Raw genomic sequence first — 20,068 nt, 5'->3', positions numbered from 1 at the left:
ATCAACAGCTTCAGATTTGTACATTGAGGTGAGAGCTAACAAATCACCTAGATTTGTCTGAGTTGAAAAGTTTCATATACCACATGTGCAGGTACTTTGGTTATTAAGACTGGTCTAAATCAAGGCATTCAGGCACCAATTCCCCTTTCAACTACAAGGCTTGGTAAGCAAACACTAAAAATATCAACTGATAAATAAGTGGTTTGGGGGCGACATCGCCTGGAGGTTCGTACCATATAATGGCTGAGAATTAACTGAATTGATTATACTGGATTGATGACTGGAGTGCTCCTGGAATAAACCTAGTCTCTCCTGCCAGCTACTTTCACTATCTCCTGGCCCACGGATCTTCCCTCTCCGATAGAAGTGGGAAGACTGATCATGATGTCGACGGAGGCACGAACAATTTCTCGTACTCGCCCTTCGTTTACTTGTCTGCCCTGTAAGCGACGAAAGGTATGATCTTCATGAATCATCAATCGTCTAAATCTGATGGGGTTGGAGATTAAATGTGGAAAACAACGCCCCGCTTGCCGCGATTGTCGCCGACTGAATGATGTATGCGTTTATCCGCCCGCCATCACCTCCGATCAGCCTAAATCCGCAGAACATTTGCCCCGAAGAAACATTCAGACCACGGATCAGCATCATGCATCTGCTTTTCCCTTGCCCACGTCCTTACATAACAATGGCAGAAGTGTGGAAAATACCCCCGCCGGCAATGAAATCAACAATGATACGCATCCTAAAAGTAAACCCCGACAAGATGAGATGGCATGGGCATCAGACACTTTCGACTTACTGGACGACTCGATCCTGTCGCTGATTGACCCTCCTGCCAACTTCTACGAGTTCGGCACTCTTTCCGACGGGCCACCTCCGTCTTGTCTACCGGCTTTGTCCCATCCATCTTCTGCAATTGACCAAAGTTCTCTCTGGTCAACTCCCCAAATCAGCACGTGTATCCTCTCTCGCGAATCTCCCGACATCACCAATAAGTCTAATACCGATACTTCATCCAACTTGCAAGAGAGTTCCCAATTGATGGGACGTTCAAGCTCACCACAGGGAGACCTCCGCCGATATATGGGTCACTCGTTCTGGGCCCTCGCAGCGAATCAAACGGTTGCTCGCGATTTATCCCCGCAGGCGGAACAGCTCCGGTGCCCGACTCAGCAAAACTACGACCGGAACTTGGGGGAATGGACTCGGATGCTGCAAAGCCTGCCCCCAAAGAAAGTATGCGACGTGCTTCTAGAATCGTTCCTACTCAGCGTGAAGCCGTTACTGCCGTTGGTTCATGCCCCTACACTGCTTCATGACTATGAGGCATTTTGGGAACAGGCCGCCTCGCAGACCCGTGTCAATCAGGAAAGTAAGAATGGCTCCTTTGTGAGTTTGCTATGGTCGGTTTTGTACTGCGGAATGGTTGCTGCTTCGCCATCCCTTTTAGCAGAGAGTGGCATTCAAATGCGGGACTCTTGCGTGTTCATTAAACAACTGAGATTGATGTTGGAACGGACTTTGGCCCTAAGCCATTATGCAGAGCTGCCCACACTAAATGGATTTATTGCGGTCTTATTGGCCTGGGAGTGTGATCCCATTGCAAATGATATCCTGGCAGCCCCCGCCTTCGTGTCTCAGGCGATGCAAGTAGCGCGCACTCTGGGCCTGCACCACGAAGAATCCGTTATGGCTCGTGGGGAAGTTGAAGCGGAGCTTGCCCGTCGTGTTTGGTACCATGTCGTCTTCCTCGAGCTATATGCTTGCGTCGCATCTGGAAGTGTGTTGTCATATGGTACCCAGGAAAGTTCCTACAATACACAATTACCCCAACCACTGCATGATTCGCTTTTGGACTCTGAACGACGCACCCGAATTGATGCACCCTCAGCGCAACGGACATCAACAGCCGTGCTGATGGTCGTCGGTCGCTGTCGGATGACACGCACTCTGCGATGTATAATGGAGTTGGGCTACAAAACACAGCCATTGAGAAACCAGGAATGCGAAATCCTGGAAACACTAATCCGTCAGTTTGAATTTGCGATTGACGGCCTCATAAACCAAATTGTTGTTCATGGAATGCCAGAACAGGGATATTTATCTAGTCAACTATTACGTGTGAATCACCAAAGCCATCCACATTACTACGATGATACCACTCACGAGGCAACTGTATTGAATGCATACGCTCGCATCCAGTTGGATATGATGAAGCAGTATGTGCGAATCTTTTTCAATCGCCATGTCCTGGCTGGATCACCTGGATTATCGACTGTTTGGGACGAGTAAGAGCCTTTCGATACCGTTTAAAAAAGTTCTATCCAGCTGACACTGCATGTTAGCCAAATCATAGCTTGTCGCCAGTTTCTCAAAAACTACGTCAATCTAGCCCGACTACCGGCATTCTCCCCATACTGGTGGCTATGCCCTGGCAAACTGCAGCCCCTGCATGAATGTCTCATAGCCATAACCTGCATGAAGGAACGCCCCCAGAATCCCGACACTCAAATTCTTTTATATCTGCTGAGTGAAATCTTTGAGATTTTCAAAAGCACCGAAGCCCGTGACGACAGCCTGCTATCTCAATCATTCCGTCGATATGAGGCGCCCTGGCAAAAGCTCCAGCAGCGACTGGACGAAACTACCAGCGCATATTCCCTCAATGCAACGTCCCGCTCTCTGGAGCCTCCTCTCCAGGAAAATGACGACCAGCCCATGTGGCAAGGAGCATCATTGTCGGGAAATGAAAAGCGCCTACGACCCCCCGATCTCGCCGCTATAACGGAGCGAGCCGCAGAGCCACTGCCCGACGAATTCCAGATTCCTGTCCCCTTACACTCCCATCAGTCCACACCATCTTTCGCCCGTTCTTCATGCACCAAGCGTCGAAAACCAAGCAGGTCCTGCTCCACTAGCAGCCTCGCACCCCCACAGACAGATATGGGCGCAGGCTGGCCACGCGGCGAGTGGAGTGATCCGAATAGGAGTGCTAGAACAGTCCCACTCAGTCCGCGATCGTCAATGACAAATTGCGGTGGGGGCGATTTTTCAAACAGTGCTCTTATGCAAATCACGCCGCTTGATGAGTGGGAGAAAAGGAAGCCTCCGAGGGCGGATGATGTGTTGCATGAACTTCCAACCGATTGGGCCGATCTCTTTAATACATAGATTGGAAATTCGTCAGGTAATCATTCTCTGTATACGCCCATCGACCTGTTTAGGCATGACATAACAAATTCCATTACATACTACTAAACAATAACTAAACGACATACATCCCTTTCAGATGGTAAATAAGCTCTCAAACATCCTCCTACTCAGGCAGCAGTCAGGCACCCGGAATATGTTCAATCTACAGTTTCGAGGACTCGCTCAAAGACCGATGACCAAACACGACCTTGGGTAATTCAACCCCCCAAGCGATCTTACAATCCAATCTGGTATGCTCAGCACTTCCCGAGGTTGGATCACAGACCTCATATGGCTTGACAATATCCCGATAGACAAACTCGCCCACACCACCCTCACCCAACAGAACCCATCTACGAGCGATTTCCATCGCGACCTCATCTCCATCACGCTCGGCATCTAAAATGAGGAGAGCCCCCGAAAGAATCCAGGCGAAGGTAAACATAATTCTCCGGGCATCAGCCAGCAATGCAGCCTGCGGACGAGTAGATGTCACGCGAGAAAGGAAAGCAGCCAGAGCCTGCTTCAATGCACCCGCAAGAGACGGTGTATGAATCAGAGATACAACACGATTAAGCCACCCTGACAAAACGGACAGGGTATCTCTTTTCATCAAGAAGCGGACGAGTTCACTCGCCAGAACATTCGTGGTACCTTCCCAGATCGGATAGACAGCTGCGGCCCGGAGGAGACGCGAAATGTTGAACTCAGGCTCGTCCGGTTCATCAATATATCCGACTCCACCCATCGCTTCCTGGCATTCTTGAACACCCACCATCGACATCTTGCTAACAACACCCTTACATGTGGCGGTTAGGACTCGGAAGATCACCTTTGCTTCGGCAAGATCCTTGGGCATGTGTGGAAGTCTCGCGGGGCTGGATGGATTTTCAATCAACCCCATCACTGCAATTGTGAAGAAGGCAAGATTTATAGCGCCACGATGCTTTACCTCCACATCGGCGAGGAGGCGCAGATGCATCGGAATCAACCATAATGGCTCGCCGACAGTAGTGCGTGACTTGGCGAAATTCTTCGTGATGCTGATGGCACGACGCCAGGTCGATAATGTTCCCAGGAGCGTCTGGATTCGGGTGGTGTTTAACAATGGCGCAATAGTCTGGATTCCCTGATCGATCTCACCGACTAGATGAGCGCGCATGTCCTTCAGTTCCAGCTCGGCCGTGGGCAATTCTTTGGTTCCGAGCTTGTTTTTCAGGCGGTGGATGCGCACGCCGTTGGACACTTCTTCTGGCTTTCCATCCGCTCCGATGATTGTCTTTCGTAATGGGGCGATGAATGTGCTGAGTTTGCCAGAACTTGTCTTAGCTAAGAGGAAAGCGACATTTGCGTCTGTTGCGGAGGAAAAGAACTTGAATCCGTTGATCAGGTAGTCTCCCTCAGCTAGGGCGTCGGATGTTTTTGATCCTTGAGACAAGGGTGCGTAGGTAGCCCATGTTTCCGTGTTTTGGACATCACTCCCACCTGCTCTTTCGGTCATCCATTGACCGGATGTCCAGTAGTCGTCTCCTCTGGAGGTCAGTCTCCGGAACACAGTCTGCAGAACATGGTCATTCGGGAGATCCTTGAGGCGCTGTGACAGTACAAATGCCGCTCCATCGGACATACTCATAGGACATCTGTACATGGACGACGAGGGGACGTATAGATACACTCTTTGGGTCCTGCAGTTAGTATTCGCGCTCATGAAACAACACGGGGAACAGTTACATACGCAGCATATTGAACAGTGCGTCTATGAACGCCGTATGTGTGGTCGTATCCCAGCGACACAACCCTAAAACATTTGTATTAGTGCCAAATGCATATCAAGAAATAGACGAACGACTAACCCATTCTTAGCCCCCCACTTTCCCAACTGCTTCCACCCCTCAGCCGTAACCAGCTTGTCATACCCATACCTCTGGCCCCAGACATTGTACTTTTTGACATATGGCAGGTTGGTCTCTGCGTCGATGTTCCATCCAAAGACTTGGGGTGAAACAGCCTCCTCGCCAAATTGAGCGAGATGGGGTTCAACCAATTTGAGGGTTTCTGCAGGAAGATACCCTATTTTCATCAAGTTAAATTGAATAACAGGTGCTAAGTGTACTAGACTTACATCCTAGCATCCGTTGCAAGCTAGTGTCGGAAGTATAAGCATTCGGCAATTTTCCAAGCTGAGTGAATGTTCCTGATTCTGCGGTTGCAGGAATTCGAGATTGAGTAGTCATGTTTGTAATGAAGATAGATGCTATTGCTGATATATACTATCGCTCTTCGAGAAATATAAACTGGACAGAGATGGGTTTATATTAACTAGTTAATTCCATCAACCGCGGTTTCTGGTTGAATACCCGAGATCAGCTTTCCGACCATACCTCTTGATCAAAGTCCGCAAAATCGCCGAGATGAGCTATTCGAGGCTGTGGATCTCCCTGATTTGTTGAATTAAAGTCTGCAGGAATCTCCGTGCGGGGAAGTTGCTTGTCCACGCCCCTTCGGCATCGTCCAGCATGAGGGATTTGTTAAACATCCCACGGTAGAAATGATAGACATGATAGGTTGGCAATTAACGAAAAGAGTTTGTTCTTGATTGTAACCGAAGTAGACACTAAACCTCCTAATTCTAGCTTTCACTTTTTATAAAGGTTATATTTATCCATAGCATTCTCAAGTGCTCCAGTGGAAAGATCTGGAGCGCGCCTGCTCCAAAAGCAGGCACAGGAAAAGGTCGAATGGGCCATGCAAGCAAAGTTGTAGATAACTAACTATCTGTTTGTCTCTACTGAGATCCTAATATATAGTTCCATTGAATAAGGGAGGGAGCATACCAAAAGCTCTCTGACCAAATCTGAGTTACAAAAACAGACGTTAGTTATAAATCCGCCATGAATATTAGTTAGCTGCGGTCTATGATATGCAAGTTCCTCCCCCAAATGCATCCTCTTAGCGTCGGTCGCCAGTGGACTCAACCCTTCGGCATTTGTCACCGTTGGAGATTCCAGTGCTAGATCTTTGCAATTGCCTTAACAAAAACCCCTTCCGCAGTCGCATAGATCTCCCCAGTGCCGCTTTCGATCTGGGCGCTACCCCAAATTTTCCTCCCCTCAGTCTTTGTGATCCAAGAACGTGCCATAATCGTCTCCGGTGTTTTGATGGCTTTCTTATATGTAATGTTCAGGGCAACCGTATATGCTGGTTGTACATCAGGCATCGAATACCTGATAAGAACACCCAATGCACCATCTAGTATGGCGGCAACGGCTCCACCGTGGAGAATATTGGGATGCTCGTTTAGCCCCGTTCCTAACGTATGGAATCTGCGAAGCTCGCCCCTCAAGCTCTCGGGGACAGAAGGTTGTCGATACAAAGTGAGCAAATGCGGAATTGTATCCTCGGTGAACCAAGTCTTGCCCAACAGCGTGTGTCCGTTGTCTGGTGTGGCTTCTCGGGGCTTGTCAATAGGCTGGAAGTTTGGTTCGCAGAGGTGAGGGCGACACCATGTGATTGACATGAAATGGTTGATTTCGGTTTGTAATGCAGCAGTACAAGTATCGATATCTTGTGATTTCATGATAGATGACTCTGTTTAAGGTATTGAGGGAGGAGGGAGACTAGGGTGCGATTCCTTGTTGCTCCTTGTTTTGTTTTCGAAACCGCCTTGGTGGGGAAGGGTGATTTCTGTAGGGTAGCTTCTTTTCGAGCTAATATCGCTACTTTGCCTCTTGATAAAGGGCGTTGGGGCTTTTTTTAGGTCTTTGTTGGAGTGTCTTTGGGGATTCACGATGGTAAAGTACAGATTTCTTATAAAAGTATTACCCGTGGACCTCGGCGGCCTAATCTGCATACCCGCAAAATACAAAATTCGTTCCTCCAATGATATTATCTTAGAAGTAGAAACCCTCCACTGACCGTTAGTATCTATAAAGATTTAAAACCAACTTTAATAAAACATGAATTGAAAATTTTATGTAGGCCACTGACCATTCCATATGTGCATGTATGGTACGTGGCACCGCTTCACTATCATTGCCCCTGAGGATGCTGTGATACCTAACCCCGGACATAGTTCTATACTGCTCACCGATATTCCTATAATATATGCATATAAGGAGTACATATATTGTGCCCGTTAGGTCTGTGCGTTTATCAAATAGGTCACAATCTGTTCAGGTGAAATTATGCATTACTGTTGGAGGACGGGCGACTATTCGAGAAGGGAATTGTATACCCTGGTAAATCTGGCAAAAACTGTCGGAAGAAGGCTTAGTCTGTAACAAACAAGCATACCAGTTTACGAATGACCAATTAAATTCACTTATAGAGTATACATATAGCAAACAAGTCGATAGAGTTGTATAGGTAAAAAGGCTGCATACTATAGATTTAACATTGTACTTATAAAGTGGGAGTGTATCTAGATCACAATACTAGATATAAATATCACTGCCAGCACATCTCTACTCCTTGCATTTGAGACATGCAATGCATCTCAAGCAAACCCAGTACTTACCACCCAGCTCACGTCATCATTGAACGAAGTAGCGGAGTCGAAATCATGGACACCACCGTTGCTCGCAATGTAGAGCGTGTTCTCGTAGTGGCGGAAGAAGCGGGTGGGATAGCTCCAGGAGCGAATGGAGCTGCCCTGGCCACTTATGCCAGTCTGGGGGCAGAATGTAGCATCTTCGTGGAGTAATTTGGTGCCGTCGTTGGCAGCAAGCACTAGCGCGAAGTCCGCGTGCCGGATGAAGCTTCCCGGGGTATCGACGGACTCGAACGAGAAACAAGCGCTATTAGCAAGACCGGCTCGAACCGTCCAGCTAGCTTGCTGCTTGAGGGCTGTGGTGCTAGATGAAGAGACAACTTGAGTATTGATAGTTGCGCCGGTGTGTGCGACGTAGCGCGTCGTGTAGCCGGACGTGGTGGCCCGCAGCGAGATTGAGGAACCAACGGTGAGCGCCGTCCCGCTAGTCAGCGACGTGGTAGCATATTTGGCCGCTACGATATTAGCCTGCACCGAGTTCTCGGTAGCATCGGTCGGGTAGCCGGAGGTCATTACGCCCTCGTAGAATGTGCCCTGGGCGCCGTTGCTGTTATCGCCGCCGATTCCAAGGATAATGGCACCCTCTTTGCTCATCGGGTTGTATCCAGACGCGCTTGGACGCGCGCCACTGTAGTATGTTGATAGAGAACCGGACGCAGCATTGCCAGCACGGAGAGCCCACTTGTTTGGCCCTCCCTTGAGAACCGCATTGACAAAGCGGTAGGACAACGACGGATCGCCAGCGTTGTTGGCTGGGCTGGAGCCAGAGAACAGGCCATTCTCGAGGTCAGCCATCAGCCAAGGACCACTCCCAGCACCAGAGCCCCAGCCAGTGTTGTCACCATAGTAGATGGCCTCCATGTGTCCGTTGCCCGTATCGGTACTGCTGACCTCGGCATTTCCGTAGTCAAAGCAGCAGGCACCGTTGTAGTGGGTTCCATCGAGCACTGCATACATGCCCTCTGCTTCGTCCCCTGTAGCTGTGCCGCTGGCGGCGTTGTTACTGTAGCCGGAGCCGGGAGACATGAAGACGCCGTACGCCTTCTGGCCGTTCAGTGTAACTGGAGCGCCAATCGCGCTGGCCAGGTTATCGTAGCCATTAGCTTCAGGGCCTTTGAAGCCGCCAGGCGGAGCCTGTTTGAGATGATTACCGCGGCCAGACTGGTCATAAATAACCGTAATTAAGCAAGTTGTGTTTGCACAGAATTTGTCCTGGGCAGCGGCATTTGCAACACCACCAGCAGAGAGCGGAGAGATATCGGTGGTGGTATCATCGGAGCCACGTTTGACCTGGTAGAGTGCGCCGGTGTACGCGCTATACAGGGCACGTGTGGTGCTATGCGCAGCGATACAGGGCGTGTTGCCGGAGGCATAGATATCACAGGGTCCAGCTTCAACAAGTGTGCCAGTGGCAGCAAGGCTGAGAACCAGTGCGCAGAAGCGTTCGAAGCTTCGTCGTGAGAACATGTTTGATCACCTTTGGAGGAGTAGATCAGGCTGTCCTTGTCGCCGTTTAACTTAGGAACAAAATCCTTCAATGGGCGTTGAAGAGAAAAGCGTAGGGCCTTCTTCCGTGCAGTGTCCAGCCTTGGTATTTATGTTATTCAGTTCATCCGTCAAGAATCCCTGTCTTAGATGAGTAGCAGGGGTCACAAAAGTGGTGCTAATTCTCCTCCAATCATTCTAATAAAGACGCATTATTTACTTGATAATATAGGCAAAAGTCACTCTTCACAATCCCGGTTAATACCAATAACATATCGGAACGACGCCATTCATAGAGCTAGTAAGGATTAAGCTGAATCACGGAGGTTCTGACCTGTGGCAGAGTGAGACAGAAGGGTTTCTTCCCCTCCTGGCAAAAATCCTTACATATGCCACGAAGATGGCCCTGGAGAGAGAGAGAGCTTTGAGGATTGGGTTGAATTCACCCCGCATCATAGTAGCATTAAGGTTGTGCCACCGGGGTTTTTCCCTTTCTCGCAACTGAATTGAATGGCCATTGGACTGGGAGAAGACAAGCTTAGCGGTAGAATTGTGGCGTCCGAGCCCGAAATTTAGGGCTTTAGTGCCCTGAAGATGCGGGGCGAGCTTAGGAGGGGGGTTGGAAATCATATGATCTCCTTGATCTCCCGAGGTATTTTTTACCTGAGTCTTGCGAACCAGTCAGAATCTACACAATGTAAACTACACATGAATGTAAGTTTAAAGTAGATTGTGGATATAGCTGGATTATGTCTAGGAAACATGTCCGTGTGTGCGTGTGAAGGTACGATGAAATGTACCTGTGTTAGGGCACTGCATGTTCTCTCATCTCGGGATTTCCCTGCGAAGATCATCGCAGATGTCTCACGTCGCTTATTGGCTCGAAGTATTTCCCCCGGTCCAGAACTAGCGGGATAAGTCTCCGGTGGGGAGATTTCTTTCTTCATACAAGACTGCGAAAGGGGGCTTAGCAGGATAGCGTGGTCTTGTCTGTTGAGCTTATCACCATGCTCTCTCTAATTTGTGGACCTGGATGGGACATGTTTGGGGGGTGTTTTGGAGTTTTTAATAATTTACCATCTCTCGTACCTTACAACTATTGACTCTAATATGGTATTCCTTCGATTTTTTTTGCTTTCTTCTTGTTTTTTCTAACCAAATAAACACTCATGACAGCCATTTCATGAAGCAAGGAAAATTAAACCTCAAAGACCAGGTCATATCCAGACAGGGTTCGAATCTGTAGTCCCTTTTTAACTTCCGAAGTATTCGAGTTATTCAAAGAAAAGATACGAACAATTTCCGGTCGACTCGGTATAGACAGAAAAGAATCTATGAAAAAAAAAAAGAAGTCGCCCTCGTCGTACTTCAATACAGTCGGTAGTGAAAACAGCTTCCTCCCTAGAGACCGTCTTCTTTTCTCGGGCCTCACTGCCACGGCACTAGCGTAGAAATTTATTTGACGGACGTCCATAAAATCCCCCACTTCAAAGGTAACTACAATTTTGACAGATTAATTACGGTGCCAAATTTCATCATCTCCATGCAATACCATAGAATATTGCAACGGATTATGTTCATTCCATGTCACTGCACATAATCCAATGCGGCCAGGGTTCAGGCGAAATTGATTGACTATTGGTTCCTTCCCGTAAAGGAGGGTCTAGGACACTCAGCCTGACTTTAAAGACTGCTAGGCCCAATACCCGCCTGAAAGAGGGGTAAACTGCAAAGCCTTATGCAGCTGGGCTGAACGAGGCAGAAAAAAGGTATTCCAGCCCTTTTCAGATTTAAATGTTATATCCAAAGAACGAGTGAATTGTTTTTAGTACACACATCAAATACGTCTAGAAGGTAAAAGGAAAAGGAGCGGTTTTAAAGAAAGGTCTAAACACTTACGAGGCAAAAGAAAAGTAGTTGCCAAGCCGAAAGATTCAGCCGCACGATGAATAAGATAAGCAGCGATTGGCAAGAGAAAAGACTCCATTGGTGGGAGCCGTCTTGTCGATGCGAAGCCGAGAGGCACCATGGTCCTATTCTTGGACCGCACCTTGCTTATCCAATATCTTCTGTAATATATATAACCAACGACCATTAGCTGAGATTAGTGATTAATATGACCTGTTCTCAAAGTCCCATTTTTATTAATCCGTGGAACGCGCCGTTCCGCCAAACCTTCAAGCTGGCCCGAAAGCCTTGTTAGCCTGATCTGACATAATAGCTGTCTGTTTCTTTGGGAAACACCTAAGTCTGATACGTTTCTAGCCTGCAATCATTCTATCTGTTACTATATATTTGCTCGAAATGCGCCCATTCAGCCGAGACGAATTTGCCATCGCGATTATCTGCGCACTGACCCTCGAGGCGGAGGCTGTCGAAGAACTTTTCGATGAAACCTATGACAGATTTGGGGCACTCTACAAAAAGCAACCAGGAGACGACAATGCATACATCAACGGGAGGGTCGGGGATCATAACGTGGTCCTATGCTACATGCCAGGCATGGGGAAAGGAAATGCTGCCAGTGTGGCATCAAGTATGAAAATCAGCTACAAAAGGATCCAAGTAGCACTGGTTGTTGGTATTTGTGGAGGTGCCCCATTTCCGTTGTCCGGTAGAGAGATATTCCTAGGGGATGTCATCATAAGCGATGCAGTGATTGAATATGACTTCGGCAGGCAGTACGCGGGAGGGTTTGAACGCAAGACAGGTGTGAAGGACACCCTCGGAAGGCCAAACCGAGAGATTCGATCAAAACTAGCAGGCCTCAAGGCGAAAAGATCCCTCATAGATCTTCAAGCTAAGATGCTTCGGCATATGCAAGCGATCCAGAAATCACAACCCGATTGGCATCACCCAAGTTCTGCCGATGATGTCTTATTTGAAGCATCGTATCAACACAAGCACCACGATATCACTGCATCTCCTAAATGTTGCTGTTTTGCTGCCACGCCTGATGACATCTGCAAAGAAGCTCTAGACACAAGCTGTACCCATTTAGGCTGTGACAAGGACCATATACGTCGACGCCGACATGGCACAGAAAACTACAACCCAGTCATTCATATTGGCACAGTCGCATCCGCCGATACCGTGATGAAATCCGGTGAGCACCGTGATCGCTTGATCAAGTCAGAACACGTTATTGGATTTGAGATGGAGGGTGCAGGAATTTGGGACAACATTTCATGTATCATCATCAAAGGGGTATGTGACTATGCAGACAGCCATAAGAATAAAGAATGGCAGGCCTATGCCGCTGCAACTGGAGCTGCAACTGCAAAAGCTTTCTTGGAATATTGGGAGCCCATGGTTGTCGAGGACAGTTAGTACACACATCTGAATCCAAGTTCTTTCATACTAATATTCTGAGTTTCTAGAATCCAATCAATTTCATATCCCACTAGACCTCGCGGCAGTTCCAGCAATTGAGGATTTTGTTGGAAGGGAAGATGATCTAAAGTGTTTGTGGGATAATTTACAACCAGCAAGATCACGGACACGAAAGGTTGCCGTTCTCCATGGTCTTGGCGGAATAGGGAAAACTCAGCTAGCAATCCGCTTTGCACGAATGCATCAAGATGATTTTACAGCAATCTTTTGGCTCAGCGGCAGGTATCGATCTGAATTGGTGTCAGGTTTGAGTTCTTGCTTGCCTCGGATACAGAATCAGCATGTGGACGATGAGGCAATCAGCGAAGTGGAGGCGGAACAAAGAGCACAACAAGTACTCCGGTGGCTAGCAATGCCAGGCAACACAAGATGGTTGATCGTCTTTGACAATATTGACCAATATTCTTCACTTCCAAACGACAATGATCAAGGATATGACATCTGTGAATTCTTTCCCAAAGTCGATCATGGGTCAATAATAATCACTTCCCGGCTTCAGAGATTCATTGAAGTAGGAAAGTCATTTCCCGTTCAAAAACTTACACAAAGTGATGCTATGCATCTTTTGCGGCAAAGCAGCGGCATTTTAGCCCAAGATAACGCGCCGGTGGACACTGAACAAGGTAAAATCCTTTAGATTAACTTTGGTACTAAGGCTAACAGTAATAGATGTAACTGCGCTTACGAACCATCTGGATGGGCTCTCGCTGGCAATCGTGCTTGCTGGGGCCTTCATGCGTCAAACTGGGACCAGTATCAAGGAATATTTACAATTCTACAAGGAGGACTGGTCAAATTTACAGTCTGAATCTGAACCCACGCGTCACTACCGGCAGGGAAATATACTACAGACATGGATGATCACATACCATGAGATGAAAAAGCGGTGGCCAAATTCAGCGAAATTGCTCATGCTACTTGCCCAATTTGACAATCAAGACATCTGGTATGAATTGATCCGAAATGGGTGTCATAAATCAGATGCCCCACTGTGGCTTGAAGAGATTGCATCAAATCCATCCAGCTTCAGAGGTAGTGTGAAAATACTTCTTGAGTTCTCCCTTCTTGAAAGCAAGCGACAAGGAAGCTACACAATGCATCCAGTGGTACAGGACTGGTGCGTTCACGTCTCGGGCACAGACGAGGACATGATTTCACTTCAGCTGAGTGAAATCGCACTAATATCTGTCGGATACACTGTCCCGACGGCAGAAGAGAGAGACTACGATCAGCTTCAACGACGGCTTCTGCCGCAATGCAATTATGTTGCTCATAGGCAATATATAAATAAGAGCATTTGGCTATGGGGTGGATTCCATGGCCTTGGTCTGCTCTACCGTAATTTGGGGAAGCTGAAGGAGGCAGAGAAGATGTACCAGCGAGCGCTGGCAGGCCGTGAGGAGGCACTTGGCCCAGATCATACATCTACTCTCAACACAGTACATAGCCTTGGTGTGCTCTACTCTGATCAGGGGAAGCTGAAGGAGGCAGAAGAGATGTACCAGCGAGCACTGGTAGGCTATGAAGTGGCACTTGGCCCAGACCATCAATCTACTCTCAGCACAGTACATAACCTTGGTCTGCTCTACTCTAATCAGGGGAAGCTGAAGGAGGCAGAGGAGATGTGCCAGCGAGCACTGGTAGGCTATGAAGACGCACTTGGCCCAGACCATCCATCTACTCTCAACACAGTACAGAACCTTGGTCTGCTCTACTCTGATCAGGGGAAGTTGAAGGAGGCAGAGGAGATGTACCAGCGAGCATTGGCAGGCTATGAAGAGGCACTTGGCCCAGACCATCCATCTACTCTCAGCACAGTACATAACCTTGGTGTGCTCTACTATAAACAGGGGAAGCCGAAGGAGGCAGAGGAGATGTACCAGCGAGCACTGGCAGGCTATGAAGAGGCACTTGGCCCAGACCATCCATCTACTCTCAGCACAGTACATAACCTTGGTCTGCTCTACTATAAACAGGGGAAGCCGAAGGTGGCAGAGGAGATGTGCCAGCGAGCACTGACAGGCCGTGAAAAGGCACTTGGCCCAGACCATCCATCTACTCTCGGCACAGTACATAACCTTGGTGTGCTCTACTCTGATCAGGGGAAGCTGAAGGAGGCAGAGGAGATGTACCAGCGAGCACTGGCAGGCTATGAAGAGGCACTTGGCCCAGACCATCCATCTACTCTCAACACAGTATATAACCTTGGTGTGCTCTACTCTGATCAGGGGAAGCTGAAGGAGGCAGAGGAGATGTACCAGCGAGCACTGGCAGGCTATGAAGAGGCACTTGGCCCAGACCATCCATCTACTCTCAACACAGTACATAACCTTGGTGTGCTCTACTCTGATCAGGGGAAGCTGAAGGAGGCAGAGGAGATGTACCAGCGAGCACTGGCAGGCTATGAAGAGGCACTTGGCCCAGACCATCCATCCACTCTCAACACAGTACATAACCTTGGTGTACTCTACTCTGATCAGGGGAAGTTGAAGGAGGCAGAGAGGATGTACCAACGAACAGCAGGGAAGGGGAAAGTACTAGGGCCCAATCCTTCGGCCTTTCGTCGGTTTTTGCGAAGGATAAATTGTTCAAGCGTTGCACCTTGAAATAAGCCCAACACTTAGGTCATCCTAGTAAAGTCTTAAATTTTGTTGGGTACATAATTTCTCGATCTTGGAGGCAAAATCATTTAAGAACTAACAAGATAATCAACTTATACAGGGTAGGTATGTACTAGGAAAGTTACTGTGTTATATCGTAGGCCTACTGTATTATACTTCGCTGGTATTGTTATTTATATCTTACCATGAATTTCTAAATGACTGTAGGATAAAGAATGCGCGATAGTGTCTTGGAGGTGGGGCCCGAGTAAAGAAGAGTTGCCATTAGGGAGGAAGCTGTTTTCGCTATCGACTGTAAGGGAACAAGATGATCACTTGCTACCATATTTAGAAAATTCTATTTTATGAGAAGCTAGTGAGAGAATATATGACCATAGATAAGTATTGCCAGGAGTATATCACCTATTAAGAATCTAATGGTGTAAAGGGTTCGAGTCCCCTGTATTTGTTCTATATTTTAAATAATGCACAATTATAGAATTAAAGGGTCATCTGATTGGGCCGCGTTTCACGTGGAAATCATAGGTGCTGCGTTATTTTAGGTCTCTTCAACAGTTTGCCTCTTGTAGGGCTAACTCGGAGAGCAAATAGCGGCAAGGCCTAAGCCCTAAAATGGAAACGGAAGACTATGCAGTGGCAAAGGAGATAAAGTACCCACGTATGCAGGCACCTCTATGCAGTTAGTGTATTTCCTATTTAATTCATATATCTCGTTTTTTAGAGGACGCTCAGAGTCGGCTTACTGATTAATCTTCGGTCTGGGCTCAGGCACACTGATCCCTCGTTGATTACTTAAAGATATCTGTTGAAAGCCAAGATTGAATACACGGATTACAGGGTAATTTAAGTGACCTTCGGTGTGCATGACCTCGTTTACGGTGCGGGCGGTATAGGAAAACGCCGGTGGCGCAATTGGGCGTCCTTTAGGAGGAGGGCGCAATGGTGAAGAATCATAATATATTGTGGGGGGAGTAAGACGCGGGGCATGCCACCATGCCTTGGAAATGTTAGGGCCTTGGGAGAAAGGCCAGTAAGCGGACAGACTTGGAGAATTGTTGGTTAGCTCTAGGTCATTCACTTTGTCTAAGTATACTTCTTGATTGTAATTTGAATAACTGCGAATGTCCTGAAGAAACAGAAATTCCGAACGCTGCCGTCGGCTAACCATGCTGATTAACCAATTAGTATATAGGAGGGAAGCGGGGATTCATCGGTTTTTCTCGTCGAGGCTTGAAGGAATTCGACTGAGAATTTGACGCTTGCATCCCTTTGCCCTAGCGGCTGTCGGAAATTTATCGGACTTCACGCCACAAAAGGAAATACGCCTATGAAGATATATACCTCCCAAGACAATGCTCTACATTTTCAGACTTTCAAGCCGACGGCAATTTCGGAATGGTAGGAATCTGTCATGGCTGATATTGAAGAAAGATTATGGGAAATATATATATAAAAGGGCGATGTTCTACTCGATTTGAACAGTCGGGCAGCTTATATTCAGTCTCTAGAATTTTGAGATAGTACATCCACGATGAAGGCATCATCTTTTCTAACTCTGGCAGGTCTGTTGTCATTAGTCAATGCTCATGGATACCTGACTATTCCATCAAGTCGTACTCGGCTTGGATTTGAGGTATGATTTCAGACGATGAATTCATGGATGCAATACATCAGGCTGACCTTATTAGGCTGGCATTGACACCTGCCCTGAGTGTTCCATTCTTGAACCAGTCGCTCCTTGGCCGGACCTGGAAGGACCCCAAGTTGGCCGAAGTGGACCATGTGGTTACAATGCTCGAGTTAGCGTTGATTATAACCAGCCCGGCGCTTACTGGGGCAACTCTGTGGTGGCCACATACACTGCAAATGAGATCGTCGAAGTGCAATGGTGCGTCGACAACAATGGCGACCATGGTGGCATGTTCACCTACGGTCTCTGCCAGAATCAGACTCTAGTCGACTTGTTTCTCGACCCAAACTACCTTCCAACAAATGATGAGAAACAAGCTGCCGAAGACTGTTTCTTGGAGGGTGAATTGAAATGTACAGATGTTGCAGGTCAGACCTGTGGCTACAGTCCTGACTGCACTTCCGATCAAGCGTGCTGGCGCAATGACTGGTTCACCTGCAATGCATTCAGTGCTGATAGCAACCGTGGCTGTCAGGGCGTGGATGGCGCTCCATTAAACTCCTGCAAGACAACTATCGCCGGTGGCTACACCGTTACGAAGAAAATCAAAATCCCAGACTATGACTCGGCCCACACACTGCTGCGCTTCCGGTGGAACTCTTTCCAAACGGGCCAAGTTTATCTCCACTGCGCTGATATTGCCGTTGAGGGCACGGGGGAGGATCGACTTCGACCACTAGCTCTGCACCTTCCACGACGACTAAGACGAGCACCATCACAACTTCAACAACAACTACTACAGCTTGTGCTACTACTGCCACCACTGTCCCGGTAACTTTCAATGAGTTGGTGACCACATCATATGGACAGAATGTCTTCGTCACCGGATCAATCAGCCAGTTGGGCTCCTGGTCTACCTCCTCAGCAATCGCTCTGTCTGCAGGATCATACACAACGTCCAACCCATTGTGGACTGCCAGTATTGATCTCCCAGCTGGTACCACTTTTGAGTACAAGTTCTTCAAGAAAGGGTCAGACGGTACCATTACCTGGGAAAGTGATCCTAACCGGAGCTATACTGTACCAACAGGCTGCTCTGGTACCACAGGAACTACAAGTGCAACATGGCGGTAGATGATTCCTGGGGGTGGAACACGGCGGAAACAAGTGTCGTTGTGTCGTCTATGTACATAGTGATATTACAGATTGAAATCGACGGGGCTTGATCACGCGGCATTCACGAATTACGAGTAGGAGTAGAAAACCAATTAGTTAACTAGAAGTATACATGGATTATCAGTTTTGACATTTTCTAATACGCTAGTCATGTTGATTCATTATTTTATTGACATGCCCGAGATTCCCATCTGCGGCTTTAATCGAAAGGAATTGGGCGCAGATTAGATCCGCCCATACGCTTACGCATCTCAGCCCCCGCAGCCACAGTACTGGGTACCTTGATGCCGCAGCAATCACCGAACCAATCTGCGCTCTCATGAGGATGATCGTGGCCATGGGCATGATCATGGCCGTCATGCGCAGAATCTGCCTCAGAAGGATCGGTCATGCCCTCAGCAGCAGGCAGAAGACTACCGAACAAGAAGTGTTGCATGATAGGGAGTTTCCCTAGCACTTCTTTAACAAACATCTTCTTCATGCCACTCTCAACCTTGGTCCAATTTTTGGATCCAGAGATATCGTCCAGCATAGGGCTATGCCAACGCAATCCCTTGACAGTCTTGACACTTTCGACCCACCGGACTTGATCCAGATAGAGATAGTTATCACCTTCCTCGTCCAAGATAGCCGTGTTGTGGATACCCAAGGGGGTGATATATGGGTGCCCGAGAAGTTGACTAGCTCCGAACAAGAACGGCAAGAAATGGTAGTCATCCAGACCCCACACACCGTGAGATCCAGCAGGCTCAAGGTAGTACGCTGACTGGATCTCGCGCATGAGATGCATGTACTCGACATAGACCTTGATCACGACGGCGGGGAAGTCGCTGGCGGAGAGGAGACCGAGCTGGTACAGACATAGCAGCCACATCATGAAGTTGAGTTCATGGCCGGAGCCGTAGTCAATCCGCTCTCGTGAGCCCAGGCAGTTGATTAAATATGTCGAGGCTTCTTCTGTTGCGCCAGCGTCTTTCAGCCCGAGAATGTTGGTGTGCCATGATGCGCTTTGCGCGCTTACATCGTCGCATAACGCTCGGAATGCAGGGTTGCCGAATCGAGATCCACCTTGGTCGATTGGCGGGTTCTTGGCTAGGAGAGAGCGAATCTGAGTGACGACTGAGAGGACCTTGGAGATGGATTCGGATTGAGGTTTTTTTTGAAGGTCGGCGATAGAATGCCCCCGCACAGAATCAGTTAACCCAAAGACGAAGGCGAGGACAAGTTTGTAGGTTGGAGATGAGAGGAAGAGTTCATGGTCTTTAGCGGATAGGATGCGGCGGGTTGGTTGCCGGTACTGGTGGGCGGAGAGGTCTGGCGGCGAAGGAAGAGGAGGGGTCGCTGGAGTTAGGTCTCGGGAATTCGGGGTTGCCCTACGAGTATTTGATCGCAAGTCAGAGAGCTTTTTAGAGAGATCGACCTTCCCCGTGGGAGATGGTAAAGATGCCTGTGATGCCATTCTGTTGGTGGAGTGAGGGGAAAAGGAAATTGATAACGTCGGATATGTCGATAAGTCGATAAAAGAGCATAACAACGGGCTTACCGCCTGCCTTAAATAGAGGATGACGCAATTTGATAGAGGGAGGGAAATAACGTGGTAGTCTGTCTAATCATATATGAAGATTTGAGAAGGTACATGACTAGAAATAATGATCTACATTCGATGTGTATATCAACATACTTATCAAGCTTTACAAGTTGCATTGACACTTTGGACCCTTTCACTTGGCCCAAGTGGGTTAGAGTGGAGCATGTGATCGCCTCCCCGGATTGGTCAGGTGACCGGGAGATCAGCACATCGTTTCACGCTTTTGCTTTTGCTCGAGGTCACATTATGTGCCACATGATGGTCACAGCACCCTGAAAAGAGGAGGAGTGGAATTAAATGCAGATGACAAGGCTCCAACATACCAGACACAGCTATTGTTTTCCATTTCCGTGAAGATTTTTCTCGAACAGCTCCTTTTTATCTTCTGTTGACATCCGAAGATATAGGCCTTCAGTCCTGCATAAACTTGG

General features: G+C 48.0%; 7 protein-coding genes across 7 annotated transcripts; 3 read left to right on the top strand and 4 right to left on the bottom strand.

The window, feature by feature from the left end:
• Positions 1 to 771: 771 nt before the first annotated feature.
• Positions 772 to 3,174, top strand: N7487_002443 (fungal specific transcription factor domain-containing protein; the record flags this gene model as incomplete). The annotated part of the gene is made up of 2 exons (XM_056870190.1): positions 772 to 2,291; positions 2,349 to 3,174. The coding sequence occupies 2 exons, from the start codon at positions 772 to 774 to the stop codon at positions 3,172 to 3,174; spliced, it is 2,346 nt and encodes a 781-aa protein (XP_056734974.1).
• Positions 3,175 to 3,358: 184 nt separating this feature from the next.
• On the bottom strand, positions 3,359 to 5,429 carry N7487_002442 (uncharacterized protein; the record flags this gene model as incomplete). Its single annotated transcript, XM_056870189.1, has 4 exons — positions 3,359 to 4,871; positions 4,931 to 4,993; positions 5,049 to 5,265; positions 5,318 to 5,429. The coding sequence occupies 4 exons, from the start codon at positions 5,427 to 5,429 to the stop codon at positions 3,359 to 3,361; spliced, it is 1,905 nt and encodes a 634-aa protein (XP_056734973.1).
• Positions 5,430 to 6,205: 776 nt separating this feature from the next.
• Positions 6,206 to 6,772, bottom strand: N7487_002441 (PaaI family thioesterase; the record flags this gene model as incomplete). Its single annotated transcript, XM_056870188.1, has 1 exon — positions 6,206 to 6,772. One exon carries the CDS (start codon positions 6,770 to 6,772, stop codon positions 6,206 to 6,208), a length of 567 nt encoding a protein of 188 aa, XP_056734972.1.
• A 918-nt stretch (positions 6,773 to 7,690) lies between these two features.
• N7487_002440 (alpha-L-arabinofuranosidase B) lies at positions 7,691 to 9,211 on the bottom strand (the record flags this gene model as incomplete). Its single annotated transcript, XM_056870187.1, has 1 exon — positions 7,691 to 9,211. The coding sequence occupies one exon, from the start codon at positions 9,209 to 9,211 to the stop codon at positions 7,691 to 7,693; it is 1,521 nt and encodes a 506-aa protein (XP_056734971.1).
• A 2,283-nt stretch (positions 9,212 to 11,494) lies between these two features.
• Positions 11,495 to 15,156, top strand: N7487_002439 (Pfs, NB-ARC and TPR domain protein; the record flags this gene model as incomplete). Its single annotated transcript, XM_056870186.1, has 3 exons — positions 11,495 to 12,554; positions 12,610 to 13,245; positions 13,292 to 15,156. Coding segments are annotated over 3 exons (3,561 nt in total), but the record flags the coding sequence as incomplete, so codon positions are not given.
• Positions 15,157 to 16,774: 1,618 nt separating this feature from the next.
• N7487_002438 (uncharacterized protein) lies at positions 16,775 to 18,007 on the top strand (the record flags this gene model as incomplete). Its single annotated transcript, XM_056870185.1, has 3 exons — positions 16,775 to 16,876; positions 16,932 to 17,524; positions 17,614 to 18,007. The coding sequence occupies 3 exons, from the start codon at positions 16,775 to 16,777 to the stop codon at positions 18,005 to 18,007; spliced, it is 1,089 nt and encodes a 362-aa protein (XP_056734969.1).
• Positions 18,008 to 18,248: 241 nt separating this feature from the next.
• N7487_002437 (serine/threonine-protein phosphatase 2A activator) lies at positions 18,249 to 19,508 on the bottom strand (the record flags this gene model as incomplete). Its single annotated transcript, XM_056870184.1, has 1 exon — positions 18,249 to 19,508. One exon carries the CDS (start codon positions 19,506 to 19,508, stop codon positions 18,249 to 18,251), a length of 1,260 nt encoding a protein of 419 aa, XP_056734968.1.
• Between the last annotated feature and the right edge of the window lie 560 nt (positions 19,509 to 20,068).

This window comes from Penicillium crustosum (genome assembly GCF_028827405.1).
Source record: "Penicillium crustosum strain IBT 35664 chromosome Unknown utg000001l_segment0_segment0, whole genome shotgun sequence".
Classification (NCBI taxonomy): domain Eukaryota; kingdom Fungi; phylum Ascomycota; class Eurotiomycetes; order Eurotiales; family Aspergillaceae; genus Penicillium; species Penicillium crustosum.
The sequence above is the reverse complement of the archived record's forward strand: the minus strand, read 5'-3'. Positions and strand labels throughout refer to the sequence as shown.